Genomic DNA, 23,631 nt, shown 5'->3' on the forward strand with positions numbered 1-23,631 from the left:
ACTGTAATGTACAGTAGAGCAATATACAGTATTTAGTATTTCTTTTGGTTGTGGTGAAAACGTGCCCTCTGTGGTGCTGAATAAAAACAGTGAACATGAAAGACTGCAGTGTTTTATATAAAGTAGACCAATGTGTTGCTGCTGATCTGAAAGTGTATTCATATGATGCAAGTGTGTTTCATTTTGACAGAGTGCCATTTTTACAAAGAATTGTTAGGTTTCGATAGCCGAGTTTCAATTTGACATAGATGTGAATGGTTTATTTCCCAGTGTTGTTGTCTTATTTGCTTGTGTGTTGAGTTTTGACACAATGAGCCAAATTTTGCAAAACGTGTTCAAGCAATTGAAAAAAACTGTAAATACGTTTTTTTTATTAAAATCTTCCAAGTCTGGAATAAAAAGTGTGAGCGATTTCAGTTATCTTATTGATCCTCTCGGAAGATGGTAGGCTATAATGTATATTATGTAGAGATATATATATCAGTAGAGGTCTACCCTATAAGGGATAATTGTATATCAGTCTCCGTCACTCCCCGCTCTACGCGCATGTCGTTGGCAGAAAGACGAGAGCGACAAGAGCCGCTATCTTGTTGTGCGGTTGGTTGTACAAACCCTTTTAATAAAACTGATTATCCCATTTATTATACTTCTTGCTTGCCGACATAATAAATAAATGCTTTTTCTTATTCGTATTGCATGATAATTAAATGTAGGCCTATACTCTGTTTGAGTTCATCTCCCTCAAAAAGTAGTCACGTTTAATTACGATCGATCAAACATGTTTTTGACACCTCAAAGGGAATTATCCCGCTTATACCATGGTCACTTGCCAAAGAAAATAAATTAAGATCCTTCATTTATATTTTCATGCTTTTTCGGACTTGGCAACGGGAGGTATTCTAGTCCGCTGAGCTATGAGCCAGAGAGCTAACGTTATGGATTGTACATATTTAATTCAAATTTCGTCCCAGCATTTATACCGGCATAGATACTAACCTACCCTATATATTATATATCATAGAGGTCTACCCAGTCTATATTTTATATAATATAGACGTCTACCCGATATATCATGTAGCCTAGCGGTTACCCTATATATTATATGTATTACAGATGTCTACGCTATATATGATATATTATATATCATAGAGGTCTACCCTCTATACTATATAGTATATATCGTATAGAGGTCTACCCTCTACGATATATTATATCATATAGCGGTCTACCCTCTTAATTCACTCAAAATGGTTCGGCCCGTTCGACCGGAGGAGGCGGTGACGTCACAGCATCACTTCACAGAAACGATGGGACCCGCGTGACGTTACAGCTCTTCATCCAAGCATCCCTGCATCTCAACATCACCACGATGGACGGATACGTGCTCCCCGACCGGAACCAATTCTTGCAGTTTTTGAAAAAACTTAAAGAAGTGTTTGACGCGTGCGACGAGCATGCGGACGGCTTCATCCGCGTGCAGCGCTTCGTGGACCTCGGACTGCGCTTCGGACAGGGCGATGAGGTAAGCGTCTCTTCAGGGGAATGAGGGAAGCTTCTTCTTCAGGGGACGAGGTAAGGCTCCTTTAAAGGTATGAGGTAAGGATCTTCTTCAAGGGGATGAGGTTAGGGTTTTCTTACGGGGTTGATTTAAAGGGATAAGGTGAGGGTCTCTTAAAGGGATCGGTTAAGGTTATTTGCTGATGCAGGAGTCCGTTTTAATAGAAAGCGATCTGTAATTCCACAACATTGTTTATCCAGTGACAACATTGTTTATCCAGTGAACTGGTGATCTCCTCAAAGCCTGAGTGAAACAGGAAGTGCTGCTATAGACCTGTCTCCTTTAAATCCCACACACATGAGACGTCAATGTCAAGTTTATTTTAGCAGTACAGTCTGGGGAAAACTAGCCCCTTTCTAGTTGGTACGACTAGACTGCCCTCAGTACGAGGCCAGTGTGTGTTACCAGACTCACAGCAATCATGGCTTTATGGCTTTATGGCTTTGAACCAGCTGAAGTTAGCCTCAGGCTCTGGAGGTGTATCTGCTGACCTTCTGACCCAGCATGCAGCTGGTCTGGGCAGGGTGTGACAGTCAGCTCTGAGGAGAGCTTCTGTGGTCTTCATACTCCAGATCCTCCGCCCGTTCCCCCAGCTGTCGTCGTTTCCCTCCTCCCTGAAGCTGATGCTTTGCTCTTAAACTTGATGTACTTATTGATCCCAAGGGGGAATTCACCCTCTGCGTTGAGGCCATCCCTGCTAGGAGCTGCGGGCGGCCCCAGACCGAGGGAGGGGCCCAGTGGTACACCGACAGCAGGTCAACCATGCAGGGCGACAGCCAGCTCCTCAGGAGCGGTTAGGGTTAGGTGTCTTGCTCAGGGACACATCAACACTCAGCTAGGAGGAGCTGGGGATTTAACTAGCAACCTTTCGGTTACAAGACAACTGCTCTACCTCCTGAGCTAAGCCGAAACCTTGGTCCTTGCTCATCATTCCCCCGTTGATCGTTTCTTTGAATCACGGTTCACACCAGATCCGTTCTGCTCAGCACGCTCCGTACAGCTCGGTACAGCTCGGTGACCCTTGGATGGCACATGGGTTCCTTTTGCACATAAATGGAACTGACGCAAAGGAATCTATTTGTGTGGCGCAGAGAGAGATGTGTTCTGCTGGAGACCTTGGGGGGGTGTTAACGCTCCATGCATTGCATTTTTAATGCTGCTTATAAATCCAAGCCTTTCTGTTTGAGCGAACTGTCATGTAATATTTATCTAATGGCTTGTTTCTTAGAGGTTTGCTAGCTAGCTGGCGATGGGCTGCAGGTGTTGACGGTGATGGTTCATGTTTATCATGCGCCTCATAGGAGGAGCCGGTCTGAGTCTGAAGAGCAGGTTCATGGTGCAGTCCCAGTGAACACTTTTATCAAGAATTAATAATCACCCACCTAGCACAACTAATACGACCCATTAGATTGTCCTACAGACAGTAACGGGGGTATTAGATTGTCCTACAGACAGTAACGGGGGTATTAGATTGTCCTACAGACAGTAACAGGGGTATTAGATTGTCCTACAGACAGTAACAGGGGTATTAGATTGTCCTACAGACAGTAACAGGGGTATTAGATTGTCCTACAGACAGTAACGGGGGTATTAGATTGTCCTACAGACAGTAACGGGGGTATTAGATTGTCCTACAGACAGTAACGGGGGTATTAGATTGTCCTACAGACAGTAACGGGGGTATTAGATTGTCCTACAGACAGTAACAGGGGTATTAGATTGTCCTACAGACAGTAACAGGGGGTATTAGATTGTCCTACAGACAGTAACGGGGGTATTAGATTGTCCTACAGACAGTAACAGGGGTATTAGATTGTCCTACAGACAGTAACAGGGGTATTAGATTGTCCTACAGATAGTAACGGGGGTATTAGATTGTCCTACAGACAGTAACAGGGGGTATTAGATTGTCCTACAGACAGTAACAGGGGTATTAGATTGTCCTACAGATAGTAACAGGGGGTATTAGATTATCCTACAGACAGTAACAGGGGGTATTAGATTGTCCTACAGACAGTAACAGGGGGTATTAGACTGAACCCTAACCCTCCACTGAGGGGGACGTTTGAAGCTCTCCTTCTGGTCCTCATCACAGGTCAAGACGTTGACCAAGTTTCTGGACCCTAACGCTCACGGGAAGATCAACTTCAAGGACTTCTGTCATGGGGTCTTTGCCATCAAAGGTAAAATAATATAAAAAAAGAACAAGTGATCATGTGTGTTTCTAAAATATGCTTCAGAATGATCTATTTCGAATGATTACAAAAGTCTTAATAAAGCCTGATGATAATGCTGCGGTGGAAAGCACAAAGTGTTCATGTCCATTCATTATTCAATAAGGCAGATATTGATGCTTGATAACACCAAGTGATTATTGATACCTTAACTCGATTTATTATATATTATAATCATATTATAATCTATTTTTGAAAGGTCTGTGTTCCGCAAAGAGAAAAAAGATGAATCAGTTTGAATTCTAAAACTCAGCAGCCTGTCTCAGAGTTGGTTAAAATCATTTAGAGCTTTCATATCACTGCTCTCAGTCATACATTTAAAAGGATGAAGTCCTGGGCTTTATAAGGAGAGGGAACACGTTGTAGCGCCCGTTTCCACACGCTGTGTCACACACAGAACCTTCTTACTTGGTGTCCCTGCTCCGGGCAGGTTGTGAGGACATGTTTGAGGCGGCTGTGGGCCCCTACTTTGTTCCTGAGGTCCGGCCTTCCTTCACAGACAACGGCTACATCTACCAGGTGAGCTCCGCGCTTTACACATGGTGTTATTGTCATTATTACCTGATTATAATTAATATCCCCGTCACTTGTAACCCTATGCATTGTTGGTCTATTTCTGGAGAATGTGTGGGTAAAGTGAATAGGCACATAATTAATAAAATCATAATAAAATAAAACACTCGTAATACCCCTCATTCAAACATTGACATTTTGAAAACAAGTATACTGAATTTATTCGTTTTTAAATTCACCTTTTTTTAAATGAAATTTATTGAAATTCTAGTTTTACCTTTTCAAAAACTAGATTTCAGATGAACAAAAACTAATTCAAATAAAAAAAATTAATTGCAAATATTCTCAATGTGAGAGAGAGAGAGAGAGAGAGAGAGAGAGAGAGAGAGAGAGAGAGAGAGAGAGAGAGAGAGGGAGAGGGAGAGAGAGAGAGAGAGAGAGAGAGAGAGAGGGAGAGGGAGAGGGAGAGGGAGAGAGAGAGAGACAGAGAGAGAGAGAGGGAGAGGGAGAGAGAGAGAGAGAGAGAGAGAGAGAGAGAGAGAGAGAGACATGGCAGATGTCTCTGCAAGGGGGCTGGCTCATCTGAGCAGTTGCCTAGCAACCACCAGACAGAGAGGTGGTAGACTGAAGGACTGCAGACAGAAGGCGTTCTATGAAGGAGGCGCGGCTTTGACGGGAAAGGTTGTTGGTTCATCCTCATGCAGAACACGGATATATTAAATTTTTCCAACCCTCGTTTTTTCCTTTCCTCATAATTTTCGTGTTTTGACACAGAAGATAGTTTCTCCTTCAACACTCAGTCAAAGAGATCATTAAAATATGATTAATAATAAATAGGGGACCAAGCAGCAGAGCTGCTTGGTCCCCTATTGTTTCTGTAACGTTTTTTTTTTCTCTCAAATTCTGTAAAAGTCATACTGCAGTCATACATCAGTCGAAAACTCTTGACATTTTCAGGTATGGTTACCAACCCCCAGTACCCATAAACCCACGTTTGTGGTACTGCACCAAAAGGTGGCGCTATTGTAAAAAATCATGAATTAGGCTTATTTCTCCTCACCAAATTGACCTGGGTCTTATGCCCTAAAAATGTTTACTTCACAGGCAACAAAAATAATAAAAAATTCAACAAAATCGCCACATCAAATCTTTAGACCAAGCCTAAAAAAAAAATCATCAAACAGAATTGGTTTTATTTAGTTCCATTTGAGAAATATTGGCCAATAAATTGGAGTAGTTAGCCAAATCTTTCTAATATGACAATTTTTTTTATTGTATAATAAAACATACGACTATTATTAGGTGGATACCAATGCCCCCACTACCCATAAACCAAAATTGTGGTACTGCACCCAAAGGTGGTGCTATTTAAAGGGATGAAATTATGAACTAGCCTTATTTCTCCTTGCTAGATTGACCTGGACTCAAAGTTCTTTGATCATATTAATCTCTAAAATCAGATGCATCTTCTTCACCCTGGTCTTCTGCCAAATGTCCACAGTCTCATCCCATTTTGCCTATATGACCATTTTGTTATTGTGTAACTACTAGGGATGGGCAAAATGATTATTTTCCGGGAACTAGTTCTTTCAGTTCAGTTCACTATAACGATTCGTTTATTTGATTCGGTCGTTTTGATTCGTTCGTTACGTCAGATTACATCTAAAAAAAAATAAAAAATAAAAAACCATTTTTTTATATATATATTTTTTTTTAATTGGTCTTGGGTCCGGATAGGACCGTCTAGACCACGGTCCGCCGTTTGGAGATGCCTGCTATAAAGTATATCGAACGTCCCACCAATATTTATACCACTTGCTTACTCTCTATATTTCATTCATGGTTTTACATTTATAATTTTATTTTACTTTACATTTAATTCTTCATTGTTCAGGCATTACAGAACTTGCATGGTCATAAATAAAAAATACGAACTGCAGTTTAATTTCTTTGTTTGTTCTTAAATTGACGTAGAATGGAGCAAAGACTCCTGGGATTGGGAAATGCGTTTATCCAATAAACAGATGGAGGTCAAGTCTATTTTCGAAAAAATGTAGGGGGATATACGAGTGGCCCCACGTCGAATGGTATGACCCAAGATACGTCAGACAGAGAAAGCGCGCATATTCGACGGTACCGCCTTGTCATTGGTTTACCCAGGTGCCATTCCAACACCATTGCTACCTCTCATTGGCTGAATCTTTGAGAAAGTTGTAGACTCAATCAATATAAGTCGCGGGGAGACGGAGCTCTGTTCGTTCGTATATTTTATTTACGTGACCATATGTTTGGTTTATGTTAAAAAAAAAGAATCAAAGAATCAGTTCTTCTTGTTTTGGGGAACCAGTTCTTGTCGTTCACGTTCGGGATTCGTTCGTTGTAACGAATCAGTCGCGACCGACACATCCCGAGTAACTACCATACGGCTATCATTAGGTGGATACTATTAACAGTGCACATTTTCAGAGCTGTACTATTTTAAGAAAGCCCTTAATTCTCTTGTGAAATGTGTGCTTGGAGTTTTCTTGACGTTGTGTGCTTCTCAATCGACATTTTCAACTTGTGAATGAGGCTTCATGCAGTTCAGGAATGTCAGTGGCTCAACGGGATAATGCCGTGTACTGGTGATCCTTAGGTTGAGAGTTTGAATCCTGATTAGAGTATGCTGAACATGACATTGTGTCATTGCCACTCATTTAAGAAAATCAGGCAATCAACACTCCGGCTGATGAGTTTCCAAGAATCGGACTGCCAAGACACAGTTTGGCATCAAGGGGAACTTCTTCGTTAACCTTATTTTCTTCATAATTAACTCTGTCATATTTATATTTCTTCTGTTAGTGTTCTTGACTACAAAGGTTTAATTTCCCCAGAATTTCAAAGATTTTCCCTCCTCCCAGTATAAACCTCCTCCCAGTATAAGCCTCCTCCCGGTATAAGCCTCCTCCCGGTATAACCCTCCTCCCGGTATAACCCTCCTCCCGGTATAACCCTCCTCCCGGTATAACCCTCCTCCCGGTATAACCCTCCTCCCGGTATAACCCTCCTCCCGGTATAACCCTCCTCCCGGTATAACCCTCCTCCCGGTATAACCCTCCTCCCGGTATAACCCTCCTCCCGGTATAACCCTCCTCCCGGTATAACCCTCCTCCCGGTATAACCCTCCTCCCGGTATAACCCTCCTCCCGGTATAACCCTCCTCCCGGTATAACCCTCCTCCCGGTATAACCCTCCTCCCGGTATAACCCTCCTGTACTTGTAGAATGGCGAGGGCCGGCGGGCCCCAGCAGTCACCGTCTGCACGCGGCCCCACCCGGACCGGGGCCCCGACCAAGACCAGGACCAGGGCCAGGACCGGGGCCCCTACCAGGACCGGGGCCCCTACCAGGTCCCAGGGGACTGGGACATGATGGACAGCAGCGCTGAACACGCAGACTCTGACACGGGACTGGAGGACAGGTGAGTGACCCTCAGGGGCCTAATGGGCCCTCTTACACATTTATTTAATTTACTTACAGTGCAGGAAATCCTATGTGCGTGTGTGGTTTGTGCGTGTGTGTGCGTGTGAGTGTGTGTGTGTTTCTGTGTGTGTGAGGTTTGTGTGTGTGTGTGAGTGTGTGTGTGAGTGTGTGTGTGTGTGTGTGAGTGTGTGTGTGGTTTGTGTGTGGTTTGTGTGTGTGTGTCTGTGTGTGTGTGTGTGTGTGTGTGTGTGTGTGTGTATGTGTGTGTGTGTACAAATGAAGCTCCTCTCCAGCATCGGCCATCTTGGACGAGGAGCAGTTTGAGGACTACGGTGAGGGGGTTGACCTCACTCCCAGCAGCCCCGGGGGCGAGGAGACACGCAACACCGGCTTCTCTCACCGGGGGACCTCCAGGTACACACACACACACACACACACACACACACACACACACACACACACACACACACACACACACACACACACGCACACGCACACGCACACACACACATACACATACACATACACATACACATACACATACGTGAGTGAGTGAGTGAGTGAGTGAGTGAGTGAGTGAGTGAGTGAGTGTCACTCACTCACTCCCTCCCTCCCTCCCCCCTCCCTCCCCCCTACCTGTGGTGGCTCTTGGTTGTCTATATGTTGTGTGTGTGAGCAGTGCAGGCCAGACCCCTCCAAAGATGCGTCCCCTTGACAACAACGAGCTGCTGGATGTGTTTTGCTCACAGTGCTGCAAGAAAGTCAACCTTCTGAACGACCTGGAAGCTCGCCTGAGAGACCTCAAGGCCAGCAGGTGACGCACATAACCACGCAATTGCACGCACGCACACGCACAAATACACACACTGAGTGACTTCAGTCAACCTCAATCTAAGATTGTGCTTTATAGAGGGATTATCAATCTACGTCACTCTCGTCACTCCCCGCTCTACGCGCATGTCGCTGGCAGAAAGAGACGAGAGCGACAAGAGCCGCAATCATATCTTGTTGTGCCGTTGGTTGCACAAACCCTTTTAAGACTGATTATCCCATTTATTCTACTTCTTGCTTGCCAACATGATACAACAATTCAAATACTGCCTTGCCTTGCCTTGCCTTTTTCTTATTCGTATTGCATGCTTATTGAATGTATACTCTGTTTGAGTTCATCTCCCTCAAAAAGTAGTCCCCTTTAATTACGATTGATCAAACATGTTTTTGACACCTCGAAGGGCATTATCCCGCTAATACCATGGCCACTTGCCAAGGAAAAGAAACGAACATCATTCATTTATATTTTCACGCATTTTACAATCCAAATACAAAGTTTTCACATAAATAGGACGGACCGTAGCTACTTGGCAACGGGAGGTATTCTAGTCCGCTGAGCTATGAGCCAGAGAGCTAACGTTATGGATTGTACATATTTATAATTCGAAATTCGTCCCAGCCTTTATACCACAGATACTCTAGGGTCTATAGACCCTATTCCATTATAACCGCGTTGTCTGATTACAGTTTAATTCATTTTTCACAATTTACCAGCTCTCGTTTTGAAGAATAACCATCCTTCGTTTCAATTAGGAATCGTGACAGTCTGATACTTTCAACATAAAGTGTACATATTTATGATTCAAATTCGTCCCAGCCATTATACCATAGATACTGTAGAGTATATAGCATATAACCAATTTTTTTGATTACAGTTTAATGTAACAGTTAGCTGAAAAAATCTCTAATTAACACCGCAATTGCAAATTAACCACACAGAGATAACCATGGCAACCGGTCAAACAAATTGTATTTTTGCGATCATTCTGCACGCACATCCGCCGTGTTGATAAACAAATAATCCCCCTATAGTATCCTGAGGTGTTAAAGTGGTAAAGCTATAAAATCGTTTTGGTGACTTTTGCGACACCTTAGGCCATATCTCCCCTGAGATTAGAACCTGGTCTCCATGGCCGACCCGTTTGTAACGCTCTCATGACTGCAGGGCTTTGCTTAGTGGGCCACAGGCTCCATCTCCTTCTGTTTCCCCATTCGATAGTAGATAGGGACTTAACTGACATTCATTTGCATGAAAACCCTTGACATTAGCACTTTAATCCAATTGTCCCCTAATTGAATTGGTTCATTAAGGCCTCACTCAGATATTTATGGTCCTTCCAGACCTCACATCTCTAGCATTGAGAGAGAGAGCATGACTGATGTAAGATGAACTGTCTCTCAGTGGTAGTGGTCAAACACTGGAATATGGTCCAACACTGGAATACTAGAATAGCCTCCTCACACAAACACGTTGACACCCAGTAATACTGATCTGAAAGCAGCTCAGAGTGTGGGCTGTTGTCATAGAAACAGCATCCCACTGTGGACCCGTGGCAGCTGTGTGTGTGTGTGTGTGTGTGTGTGTGTGTGTGTGTGTGTGTGTGTGTGTGTGTGTGTGTGTGTGTGTGTGTGTGTGTGTGTGTGTGTGTGTGTGTGTGTGTGTGTGTGTGTGTGTGTGTGTGTGTGTATTGGTGCATGTGTTATGTAAAAGTTAAAGCCCCGGCACACATATCTTGTTATCAATAATTGAAGTTATTGTTTAATTTCAAATTCTCTATGGAATCAATCACCATGAAATGAAGCAAATCCATGTCATTCACACGTTCTTCATCAGTACTACTAACTATTACTGCTAACATCAGTACTAAACTTCTATTCTTTGTCTTCCAGCCCAAATAGGAAGATGTCCAGTCGAGCTTTTGGACGGTATGTGACCTACTCTATATAACTAACTATAACTATGTCATAACTATATACAACTAACTATAACTATAACTGTATATAACTAACTATAACTATGTTATAACTATATATAACTAACTATTTCTATAACTATAGAATGCTGACCTGCTTTATATAGCTAACCAACTATATTATAACTATACATAACTATATTATAACTATATAAAACTAATTATGAATATATAACGCTGATCGGTTCTATCTAACTACCATAACTATAACTATATATAACCAACTATAACTAAAGTTATATAACTAACTGCAACTATAACTCTAATAATAACTCTTACTATAAAACGCTCTATATCACTAACTATAACCATATAACGCTCTATATAACTAACTAACAATAGAACGCTCTATATAACTAACTAACAATAGAACGCTCTATATAACTAACTATAACCATAGAACGCTCTGTATAACTAACTATAACCATAGAACGCTCTGTATAACTAACTATAACCCTATAACGCTCTGTATAACTAACTATAACCTCTCTCTCTCTCTCTCTCTCTCTCTCTCTCTCTCTCTCTCTCTCTCTCTCTCTCTCTCTCTCTCTCTCTCTCTCTCTCTCTCTCTCTCTCTCTCCCCCTCTCTCTCTCCTCTCCAACCCTCCCTACATCCCTCTGTTCATCTGTCCTCCCCCTTCCTCCCTCCCCCCCTCTCTCTCTCCTCTCCAACCCTCCCTACATCCCTCTGACTCTATCTCCCTCTGTTCATCTGTCCTCCCCCTTCCTCCCTCCCCCCTCCCTCCCTCCCCGGTCCAGCCAGTTGTTCCAGGTCAACGCGGGGGTGTTTGGCGGCAGTGCAGCGAGCAGCACAGAGGACCTGCTGGCTGACAGCATGGAGCCCTGTGACATCACAGAGAAGGTTTACATAACTTCCAAACACAATAAGTATTCTGCTTTGATACTTACTACAGTATATCCTGTGTATTGATTCATCCTTTTCTTGTTTTGGTTACAGGTCATTTTTCTAGAAAAGAAAGTAACAGAGTTAGAGAGCGACCGCGCGGCCAACGGAGACCTGAAGTCCAAACTCAAACAGAAGAACACCCACCTGGTCCACAGGTACACACACACACCCACCTGGTACACAGGTACACACACACACACACACACACCTGGTACACACACATACCTGGTCCACAGGTACACACACACCTGGTCCACAGGTACACACACCTGGTACACACACATACCTGGTCCACAGGTACACACACACACACACACCTGGTCCACAGGTACACACACACACACACACACACCTGGTACACAGGTACACACACACACACACACCTGGTACACAGGTACACACACACACACACCTGGTTCACAGGTACACACACACACACACACCTGGTACACAGGTACACACACACACACACACACACACACACACACACACACACACACACACACACACACACACACACACACACACACACACACACACACACACCTAGTCCACAGGTACACACAAACACAACTGGTCGACAGATACACACACACACACCTGTAGGTATATGTATGTATGTTTATATATCTAATATATTTATATATACACTTACACACACACACATTCTCTCCAATGTGTGCGTACAGTCTTTGGGCGTTAACGTGCGTGCCTCTGTGTGGGGGGTGTGACCCGTCAGGGTGCATGAGCTGGAGGAGCAGGTGAAGGACGTGGAGCTCCGCGCTGAGCAGAGTCTAGAGGAGGAGCTGAGGAGGCACAAGGAGGCGTACGGCCGCGTGCAGCGGGAGCACAGCGCCCAGATCGAGCTGCTCAGCAACAAGTACGCACCGCACACGCACAGCAGACGCACACGCACAGCAGACGCACACAGCAGACGCACACGCACAGCAGACGCACACAGCAGACGCACACGCACAGCAGACGCACCGCACACGCACCGCACACGCACACAGCAGACGCACACACACAGCAGACGCACACGCACAGCAGACGCACACAGCAGACGCACACGCACCGCACACGCACCGCACACGCACACAGCAGACGCACACGCACAGCAGACGCACCGCACACGCACACAGCAGACGCACACAGCAGACGCACACAGCAGACGCACATGCACAGCAGACGCACACGCACAGCAGACGCACCCGCACCGTCTGTCTGTCTGTCTGTCTGTCTGTCTGTCTGTCTGTCTGTCTGTCTGTCTGTCTGTCTGTCTGTCTGTCTGTCTGTGTCTGTGTCTGTCTGTCTGTCTGTCTGTCTGTCTAATTTAGAGTTTTGACATATTTTTCTACATTCTGTATTTTTGTCACATGATTCTATTCAATTCAATTCTAAATGATTCATGAGATATATGTGTGATGAACATGAATGTCATTATATTGATAGACCTAAAGTTGCGGTACAGCAGAACTCACCAGGTCCAGCTTGTCAAACTGAAGCCGTATGTGAGGATCCAGGGTGATCTTGGGCTTGGGCCCAAGATCACCAAGATCACATCTGTTGGCAGGGTGCAGCAGCTGGAGGAGAACAACCAGGAGATGAAGCTGAACGTGTGCAGACTCAAGTCCCAGACCGAGAAACTGGACCAGGTGGGCGGGACAGGAAGTGAGCCAGCGCTGAACATGCATACGTGCATGTTTGCATACATGTGTGCATGTATGCAAAGATGTGTGCATGTGTGCATGTATAGGATGGCTCCCACCCTGGGAGCCATCCTATTGGCTCCCAGGGTGGGGGAGGACAGGTTCTCTGGTTGGGGTTAGCCTCGTTGTAAAGCAGAGGTGCTGTGTGTTCCAGGAGAAGCAGAGGATGACTGACCAGCTAGAGGACAGCAGTCTGCAGCTGAAGGACGAGATGGAGCTGTACAGGGAGGTGGTGGACCAGCTGTGGCTCCACCGCCACCAGTTCCACAAGGAGAAGGAGGCCATGCAGGAGGTTAGCTCCGCCCCTTCCGCCATCTCCTCCAATCAGCAGGCATCCCATGTTCCTGTCGGACAGGTGTCTCTCCATCTCTGTGTGACGCTGGTGACGCTGTCTCCATGGTGATGGTCCCTCCATGTGACGGTGTCTCCTGAGGACGCTGTCTCCATGGTGATGGTCCCTCCATGTGACGGTGTCTCCTGAGGACGCTGTCTCCATGGTGATGGTCCCTCCATGTGACGGTGTGTCCTGGTGACGGTGTCTCCATGGTGATGGTCCCTCCATGTGACAGTGTCTCCTGGTGACGGTGTCTCCTGGTGACGGTGTCTCCATGGTGATGGTCCCTCCATGTGACAGTGTCTCCTGGTGACGGTGTCTCCTGGTGACGGTGTCTCCATGGTGATGGTCCCTCCATGTGACGGTGTCTCCTGGTGACGGTGTCTCCACGGTGTCTCCTGGTGACGGTGTCTCCATGGTGATGGTCCCTCCATGTGACGGTGTCTCCTGGTGACGGTGTCTCCACGGTGTCTCCTGGTGACGGTGTCTCCATGGTGTCTCCATGTGACGGTGTCTCCATGGTGTCTCCATGTGACGGTGTCTCCATGGTGTCTCCTGGTGACGGTGTCTCCATGGTGACGGTCAGACCCGTCGCCAGACCTGAGTCTGAAGGGGGGCATATGAAATGCATAGGGGGGTACAATTATTATTAGCCTACAGTGCGTATATTTCCTCTATTCGCGCAGCACATAATCATCACGTTAATCATTAACCAACAGCAATATGACCCGGTAGCCTATAGCCTGCCCTACAACATCACATCATTCCTCGTCATTTAAAGCAATACATTACATAGAAGCAATGCTATGAATATATATCCATAAAACACTGGACTATACAACATATTAGGTGTAAAAGCAGTTAACAGAGGGATATGCATTGCCATCAGACACACACACACACACACACACACACACACACACACACACACACACACACACACACACACACACACACACACACACACACACACACACACACACACACACACACACACACACACGGTAGCTTACTTTGAGTGGATTCAGCGCTGTCCTCCCTCCCTCCCTGTCCTCAGCGGGAGGCAGCGTTTCTCCGAGCTGAACCTCCTCATCAACATATCCTTCCACTCAGATGTAAACTTGTGAGTCAGGTCCTTTTCAAAAGCAAGCTGAATCGGCTGGGCCTTGCGTCTGTGCAACATACTGCGCCGATGCTCTGAGAAGACGTTTTTCAGCTTGGAAAATGACTTTTCACACATTGCTGTGGAAGCTCCTAAAGTTAGGGCAAGGGTGTAGGCTGTGAGAACAGTCGGCATAGCCTGGAGTGCACCGTTGAATGTGCTAAGGATGTTGTCCATTTTCCGTCTTCGGGGTGTCATTCATTTTCTTAACCAGGAACTCACAAGCCACAGTATATTCAGATTCAGCCACATTAGTTCCAGCTAATAGCAGGAGAGGTGTTACGGTTACCTTTGATGGGTCCAGGAAATTATCTGACTGATTATTAGACCGTTGGTGGGCTTTTCAACCACTTACGAATATCCATGATGATGAACTAGAAATGAAAGTAAGCTAGCGAAAACTCATCCAGCTTCACTTCAAAATGCGCGGTAACTGTTAGCGGCTAAATGGACGTAGTTACGTAGGCCTACGTAGCCTAGATCGGCAGATTTAATAGTCCGCCAAAGACGTTGACGTCGCTTAGCAACCGAAGACGCTGGGGTTGACAAGTTACCGGACTTCTTGCGGAGCGGTAGCAAAGACGCCATTAGAGGCAAAAAATCCTTTGTTTACCTTGACAGCGGTCAATTATACTTAAGTTGTGAAGGGCCCATGCAAGTGAACGGAGCGTTAATAATATAAATAATAATATAAAATAAAAAAGTTTTTTTTTATTTATTTTTTTTTGAGACGTGCCTCAAGTGGGGGGGCACAATCATTGTGGGGGGCGGGCCCGGCCCCCTATGGCCCGCCCATAGCGACGGGCCTGGTGACGGTGTCTCCATGGTGTCTCCTGACGACGGTGTCTCCATGGTGACGGTGTCTCCATGGTGTCTCCTGACGACGGTGTCTCCATGGTGACAGTGTCACCATGGTGTCTCCTGACGACGGTGTCTCCATGGTGACGGTGTCTCCATGGTGTCTCCTGGTGACGGTGTCTCCATGGTGTCTCCTGACGACGGTGTCTCCATGGTGACGGTGTCTCCTGGTGACGGTGTCTCCACGGTGCCTCCTGGTGACGGTGTCTCCACGGTGACGGTGTCTCCACGCTGTCTCCACGGTGACGGTGTCCCTTTGTGTCCCCAGGTGACGGAGGACCTCCGCCGCCAGCTGGAGCGGCTGCAGCTCTTCAGGCTGGAGGTGGAGCGGCCGGGAGAGGGGTGGGGGCGGGCCCAGGCCCGGGCGCGGGAGGTGCAGCTGGAGGTCAAGAGGCTGCAGCAGGTCAGCCTCCATGAGGAACATCTCAGGGGGTCTGGGGGGTCCGGTCTGTAGCGGGGGTCTGGGGGGTCTGGGGGGGTCCGGTCTGTAGCGGGGGTCTGGGGGGTCCGGTCTGTAGCGGGGGTCTGGGGGGTCTTGGGGGGTCCGGTCTGTAGCGGGGGTCCGGTCTGTAGCGGGGGTCTTGGGGGGTCTGTTCTGTAGCGGGGGTCTGGGGGATCTTGGGGGGTCCGGTCTGTAGCGGGGGTCTTGGGGGGGTCTGTTCTGTAGCGGGGGTCTGGGGGGTCTTGGGGGGCTGTTCTGTAGCAGGGGTCTGGGGGATCTTGGGGGGTCCGGTCTGTAGCGTGGTCTTGGGGGGTCCGGTCTGTAGCGGGGTTCTTGGGGGGTCTGTTCTGTCGCGGGGGTCTGGGGGATCTTGGGGGGTCCGGTCTGTAGCGGGGGTCTTGGGGGGTCCGGTCTGTAGCGGGGGTCTGGGGGGTCCGGTCTGTAGCGGGGGTCCGGGGGGTCTTGGGGGGTCCGGTCTGTAGGCGGGGTCTTGGGGGGTCTGTTCTGTAGCGGGGGTCTGGGGGATCTTGGGGGGTCCGGTCTGTAGCGGGGGTCTTGGGGGGTCTGTTCTGTAGCGGGGGTCTGGGGGGTCTGTTCTGTAGCGGGGGTCTGGGGGATCTTGGGGGGTCCGGTCTGTAGGGGGGGTCTTGGGGGGTCCGGTCTGTAGCGGGGTTCTTGGGGGGTCTGGGGGGGTCTGTTCTGTCGCGGGGGTCTGGGGGATCTTGGGGGGTCCGGTCTGTAGCGGGGTCTTGGGGGGTCCGGTCTGTAGCGGGGGTCTTGGGGGGTCCGGTCTGTAGCGGGGGTCTTGGGGGGTCCGGTCTGTAGCGGGGGTCTGGGGGGTCCAGTCTGTAGCGGGGGTCTGGGGGGTCTTGGGGGGTCTGGTCTGTAGCGGGGGTCTGGGGGGTCTTGGGGGGTCCGGTCTGTAGCGGGGGTCTTGGGGGGTCTTGGGGGGTCCGGTCTGTAGCGGGGGTCTGGGGGGTCCAGTCTGTAGCGGGGGTCTGGGGGGTCTTGGGGGGTCTGGTCTGTAGCGGGGGTCTGGGGGGTCTTGGGGGGTCCGGTCTGTAGCGGGGGTCTTGGGGGGTCAGGTCTGTAGCGGGGGTCTGGGGGGTCTTGGGGGGTCCGGTCTGTAGAGCAGGGTGTGACACATCAGCAGCAGCCATTTTGGTTTCTGGAGATGCCTCATTGGCACTCCGATTGGGCGAGCCTCTGTATGCCATCATATTAACCCTGCCCATATGAGATCCATGGCTGTGATTGGTTGTTTCCTAACCCTGTGTTCCAACGGCTTCCTGACGGCCAAGCAGACAGAAACCAACAGGGAGGTTTAAACAAGGAGACGTCTCTGTGACCCCCAGGAGAACCACAAGCTGAGGGACCAGAACGACGACCTCAACGCCCAGATCCTCAGCCTCAGCCTCTACGAGGCCAAGAACCTGCTGGCCTCCCACACCAAGGCCCAGTGCCTGGCCGCCGAGATCCAGACCGCCACCCGCGACGAGGTGGGTGGCACGGTCCTGGTCTACAGATAGACCGCGTCCCGGGCTCGGACTACAGACGTAGACTTTCTGATCTACATCTGGAGGGTTGAGTGTCACTGAAGACACTGAGGAGGTTCTTTGGCCTCATTAACCCCAGCTGCAGAATCAGGAAGTTCTTAATATTATTGACCCCATCTCCAGGTGGTGGAGCAGCCACGTCAGCTGTCTTAAATCAGATGAGCTCCTTTGGTTTCAGTTCATATCATATAATATATATAATATAATCTATATATATGACACTTCGAGGCCGCTGTCTCAGCTGTCTTCGACCATAAACTAGTCATAGTTCATAAACTATATGCAAGTCAGCATTTTAAAGACTGAAGAACACAGACCATTGTTCCTTCATGTCTGGAGGAGATGGACTCATGTGTTAGTATTGTCATGTGTATGACATCATTCAGTGGTTTTGGGATGACATTAATCGATCCTTTCTCCTCTCTCCCCCTCTCTCCGGTCAGCTGGTGGACGCTGTGAAGGAACAAGAAGAGAACAACTACCGCTTAAGGCAGTACATGGATAAGATCATTCTGGCTATTCTAGACCATAACCCCTCCATCTTGGAGATCAAGAAGGAATAAAAAAAGATCCATTTGTAGACACACTATGACTGAGTCCCTACCATGCCAACCCAGAACCAACCTCACTGGGCTCACCTTCCCAAGTGCAAAGGCATTCCAAGATGTCTCCAACCTTTGATCACATAATGAAATGAGTCGGGTCTGGTCAGACGAGGTGGGTCACCTGGTCTACAGGTAGAGGCCTCCTAGGCCTGTTGGAACCTGAGTCCTTCCAACACTTTAACTCTAGACCTTTCCAGAAGCCTTCCTGTGTGGTCACACGTTGAGTAGCTTATTCACCAGAAGATTCACATTCACACAGCTTGATGACACTGAGCACCATGAGAATAGAAGGACAACTTGGTATACTTTAACAGATAACAAGGTCTGGATGTTATTAAAGCACAAGGTGCACAATTAGTTTAAAATAGAACCGTAAGTAACAAACATGATGCACATCTCGGGTCTGCTTCCGGAGATCATGAGATATGTTTGGATTATGGAGGAAATGGTGAAATGCATTTACTTAAAGATACTTAATTGGCTCGTTCACACTTTTTGTCAGCAGTTGATATTTGATCTCAAATAGTATTGTACATTGCACATTTTGTAATTATTACGCATTTCCTCACACTCTATAGCACCATTTGATCAATTTAATGTTTAATGTTTACAAAAGGGAAATAAGTTGTATATTCTGTGGTTACAATATTCGGTTTATAGAAAAAAGAGTTTGTTTATTATGTTGCAAGGTTATTATATCTTGTGTTGCCCTTTCCCTCACCATATTTCTGCCACATAAATATCAAAATATCCAATGTTGATTCACTAGTCACACTTTCATAATGTCCATTGATGCATATATTTTAATAAGCAATACCTACCTAGTTTGGCTTTTTCTACATGCTGTCACAATCGCCCTTCTACAATGTAATTAAGTGTACAGAATCTAGTTATTGTTTGTATTCTCACTACACAGAGAATATTATCTTTTTACAATATGAATGGTAATGACGATAAGAATAGATTATAATGTGTGTTACCAGTGCAGCACATTAGAAAGACATTCACATGAGGCATTACTTTAGGAGTTTTAAATGGCATTAACACCGCACACCAGTGCTATAGCCTTTTAGAAATAGCCTGGTCACACTGAGAAGGCCACCAATGTGTTTGTTCTTCACGATTGTAAACTGAAATCTACATTTAGTGGCCATGTTGTATAATATAGATGTGTGAATTAAAGTAACTATTGGGTTAGAAGCAGTCTGTCATTTGACCTGTGAGCGTTTAAAGGTGAGCTCTATGTGTTCATCAGAAGACGTGTGTTCTCTCTGTAACATGGGTGCACGCATGCTTAAAGGGACACTGTGTAATATTTTAAGTCATTTATTACCTAAAATCAACGTATTCATTCATAAATAAGTCCTCATTGGTGTAAAATTATCTCTGCCGAAAATCAAACTTATCCTCCTGAGCGAAGAATAATTAATTTGTATGTTCAATGCAGTTTGAAATTTGTTTGAAATAACGAACCTCATCACTCGAATGACTCGATGAGGTAGTATTGGATGTCATGACACAGCTTCTTGGCACATACTGCCCACCGTAGTTTTTGAACAAGCGAGCACTATTAGTTTGAATGCAATATACAATTGTACCACTAGATGGGAGTAATTTTTACACAGTGTCCCTTTATGAGTGACCAGAGTTTTAGAAAGTGCACCCTGTCAGAGTCGTGCAAAACGGTGACGTCACATGCAGGAGGACCTGTTCACAGCAGACATAAGGCTTTACGGCATCCAGAGCTAAATATGTCTGGTTCCAGGTACACCAAATCCAGAGTTAAATAGGTCTAGATCCAGATATACCAAATCCAGAGCTAAATATGTCTAGACCCAGATATACCAAATCCAGAGTTAAATATGTCTAGATCCAGTAATCGTATTGGGCAACAGACCAGAAGCATGAGCGCACTACACTCACAAAGTAATTATGATGTGGTTCATATCCTGTGTTGTTAACAAGTGTAAACAGGGTTAAATAAGCGGCCACTAGAGGGGGGACTTTGACTGAGATACGACCTGGTAAACAATAAACTAATCATTTAACTATCAATCCTCTACATAAATCTTCGTTTTGTTAAATATGTGGAAGTTGTCAACTATGTTGCTTTATGATGGATAAAGTAAACGTGAGGGAAGAGGGAACAAGGCTATGCGATTCCATCCCTTCCTTTCCTCTCCCATCACTTCTCTGTCCATTCTCCCTCTGCCAGCTGAAAATATCTCCTTCTGAACGTGGGCATGAAGACCTCTTGTCGCTGGCCTCTCCAGACGGCTTGTGATGTCAACGTGCGGGGGAGGGGCCTCCGATGAGGGGGAGGGGCCTACGATGAGGGGGAGGGGCCTCCGATGAGGGGGAGGGACCTCCGATGAGGGGGAGGGGCCTACGAAGAGGGGGAGGGGCCTCCGAATAGGGGGAGGGGCCTGGCGTAGCAAGTACTGTTCCCAATCAAATCGATGGGTTTTCCAGCTTGCCTAACCTAGCATCTCATAGCAAGGTTGGATGCACACAGTGACACATGAATGAATGAATGAATGAATGAATGAATGAATGAATGGATTCTAATGATGGGCGGAGCCTCCATCATCAGTGTTTTCCGACCATTACCCTGATCTCACCCCCACCCTGACCCCACCACCACCACCTCCACCTCCACCACCACCACCACCACCACCCTGACCCCACCACCACCTCCAACCCCTCCACCACCACCACCACCACCACCACCCTGACCCCAACACCACCACCACCCTGACCCCACCACCACCACCACCACCCTGGCCCCACCACCACCACCCTGACCCCACCACCACCACCCTGGCCCCACCACCACCACCCTGACCCCACCACCACCACCACCCTGACCCCACCACCACCACCCCCCCCCCTGACCCCACCACCACATCCACCACCACCACCACCACCCTGACCCCACCACCACCTCCACCTCCAACCCCTCCACCACCACCTCCACCACCACAACCCTGACCTCACCACCACCACCACCCTGACCTCACCACCACCAACACCCTGAACTCACCACCACCACCACCCTGACCTCACCACCACCACCACCCTGACCTCACCACCACCCTGACCTCACCACCACCACCACCACCCTGACCCCACCACCACCCTGACCTCACCACCACCACCACCCTGACCCCACCTCCACCCTGACCCCACCTCCACCACCACCCTGACCCCACCACCACCACCCTCACCACCACCTCCACCACCACCCTGACCTCACCACCACCACCCCACCACCACCACCTCCAACCCCTCCACCACCACCTCCACCACCCTGACCTCACCACCACCAATACCCTGACCCCACCACCACCACCACCCTGACCCCACCACCACCCTGACCCCACCTCCACCACCACCCTGACCCCACCACCACCACCACCACCCTCACCACCACCTCCACCACCACCCTGACCCCACCACCACCACCACCCTGACCTCACCACCACCACCACCCTGACCTCACCACCACCCTGACCTCACCACCACCAACACCCTGACCTCACCACCACCACCACCCTGACCTCACCACCACCACCACCACCACCCTGACCCCACCACCACCCTGACCCCACCTCCACCACCACCCTGACCCCACCACCACCACCACCCTCACCACCACCTCCACCACCACCCTGACCCCACCACCACCACCTCCAACCCCTCCACCACCACCACCAACACCCTGACCTCACCACCACCACCACCACCCTGACCCCACCACCACCACCCTGACCCCACCTCCACCACCACCCTGACCCCACCACCACCACCCTCACCACCACCTCCACCACCACCCTGACCCCACCACCACCACCACCTCCAACCCCTCCACCACCACCTCCACCACCCTGACCTCACCACCACCACCCTGACCTCACCACCACCAACACCCTGACCCCACCACCACCACCCTGACCTCACCACCACCAACACCCTGACCCCACCACCACCACCACCCTGACCTCACCACCAGACACATACACACACGTACCTTCATAGTTCCCTCTATAGTTGCTAAGAGACTGATTGCAAAGAGGTAAGGTTTCCATGGCAACACCGGTGGCTGAGTCATCTGCACTGCAGTGTGTGCCCTTATACCAGTGCACTGTTTGTGTGTGTTGTGTGCATGTGTGTGTCAATCTTTACAGAGATATTAAAAGCAATTGTTAATAAGTAAATATTTAGCAGATTTTTGCCGTCATCTTGGCAGGGAGGGTTATTGACAATAAAGAGATCGGTACGGTAATCTTTTAGCGTAAGCTTGTTTTCTTCTTTAAATCATGAAACTCTTTTTATTTAGAAAAGGCCACACTTAAGGATCTTTCAAGGATCAGTAAACACATAAGAACCAATAGGCCTACATTACAACTATCAATCCTCAGAACAACAACATTGACTTTTAATGTTGTTTGTTGTCCCCAGTTCTCCGTTAGGTTGGGTTTAGTGTGTGTGTTGCTGTTCTGCATTCCTGTTGCATTGGATTTAAATGCATGCAGAACCTGTGTTGTAATAGTTGACTCATATCCACAAACAACATATACATAACATATGCAAACATGAATATATAACTGGGGACATGTGTGTGTGATGCCTGTTGTTGTACATTCCACTGGCCTCAGATCTGTCTACCAGTCCAGGTGGTGAGAAAACACTTCCTCCCATTTTGTTATGTTACAGATAAACTCCCCCCCCCCTCAGAATTCATCCCAGTCTGCGCTGTTCAATTATTTTCCCGAACACAAAATCAATTCTGATTTATTGATGAGTTTGGGGACAGCATCTGTCTAACCTGTCCTATAGAAGTACACATCTGTGTTACATATGTCCTATAGAGTTAAACATCTGTGTTACATATACCTGTCCTATAGAGGTAAACGTCTGTGTGTCTGCTATATGTTTGTCTGAAAGGTATTTGCTGAAAAATCCAAAACAACATGATCGTGTGAGCATGAAAACATTGTCTTTTGTGTATTCAATCCAATGTGTACTTTTCATAGATCCTATATATAATATACGGATGTAAATCCCCAGGGTTGGGCTATATGCGGAAGGCTTTTGTTTTTGTGTCTGTGTGGGCATGAGTGCGTTTCTATGTGGGAGTACCGTTCTGCTGAAGGGGTTTGGTTGAAAGACAGAACAAGAGGGTAGAAATCTAAAAGAGAGAGAGAGAGAGAGAGAGAGAGAGAGAGAGAGAGAGAGAGAGAGAGAGAGAGAGAGAGAAGAGGAGGTGCTCTCTCCTGGTGGTGGAATACATAACAGCCACAGCTGCACCTCACTACCAGACCTGATACCCAGCAAGGGAAACACACACACACACACACACACACACACACACACACACACACACACACACACACACACACACACACACACACACACACACACACACACACACACACACACACACACACACGTAAACACGCAGACGCTCACACACACTAGAAAACTT

The 23,631-nt window shown here is 47.6% G+C and overlaps 1 protein-coding gene across 2 annotated transcripts; it reads left to right on the forward strand.

The window, feature by feature from the left end:
• Positions 1-1,273: 1,273 nt before the first annotated feature.
• rab11fip4a (RAB11 family interacting protein 4 (class II) a) lies at positions 1,274-19,343 on the forward strand. Of its 2 annotated transcripts, none has more exons than XM_060046034.1 (15): positions 1,274-1,522; positions 3,654-3,741; positions 4,223-4,311; positions 7,568-7,764; positions 8,049-8,180; positions 8,446-8,580; positions 10,488-10,523; positions 11,330-11,432; positions 11,529-11,632; positions 12,217-12,357; positions 13,051-13,132; positions 13,341-13,478; positions 15,809-15,943; positions 17,338-17,481; positions 17,982-19,343. In XM_060046034.1, exons 1-15 carry the CDS (start codon positions 1,370-1,372, stop codon positions 18,099-18,101), a joined length of 1,797 nt encoding a protein of 598 aa, XP_059902017.1. In that variant the 5' UTR covers positions 1,274-1,369; the 3' UTR covers positions 18,102-19,343. The 2 variants fall into 2 exon arrangements, with proteins under 2 accessions (XP_059902017.1, XP_059902018.1); XM_060046035.1 differs by having other exon boundaries at positions 1,499-1,572.
• Positions 19,344-23,631: the final 4,288 nt, after the last annotated feature.

This window comes from Gadus macrocephalus, chromosome 2 (assembly GCF_031168955.1).
Source record: "Gadus macrocephalus chromosome 2, ASM3116895v1".
In the NCBI taxonomy this organism is placed as follows: Eukaryota; Metazoa; Chordata; class Actinopteri; order Gadiformes; family Gadidae; genus Gadus; species Gadus macrocephalus.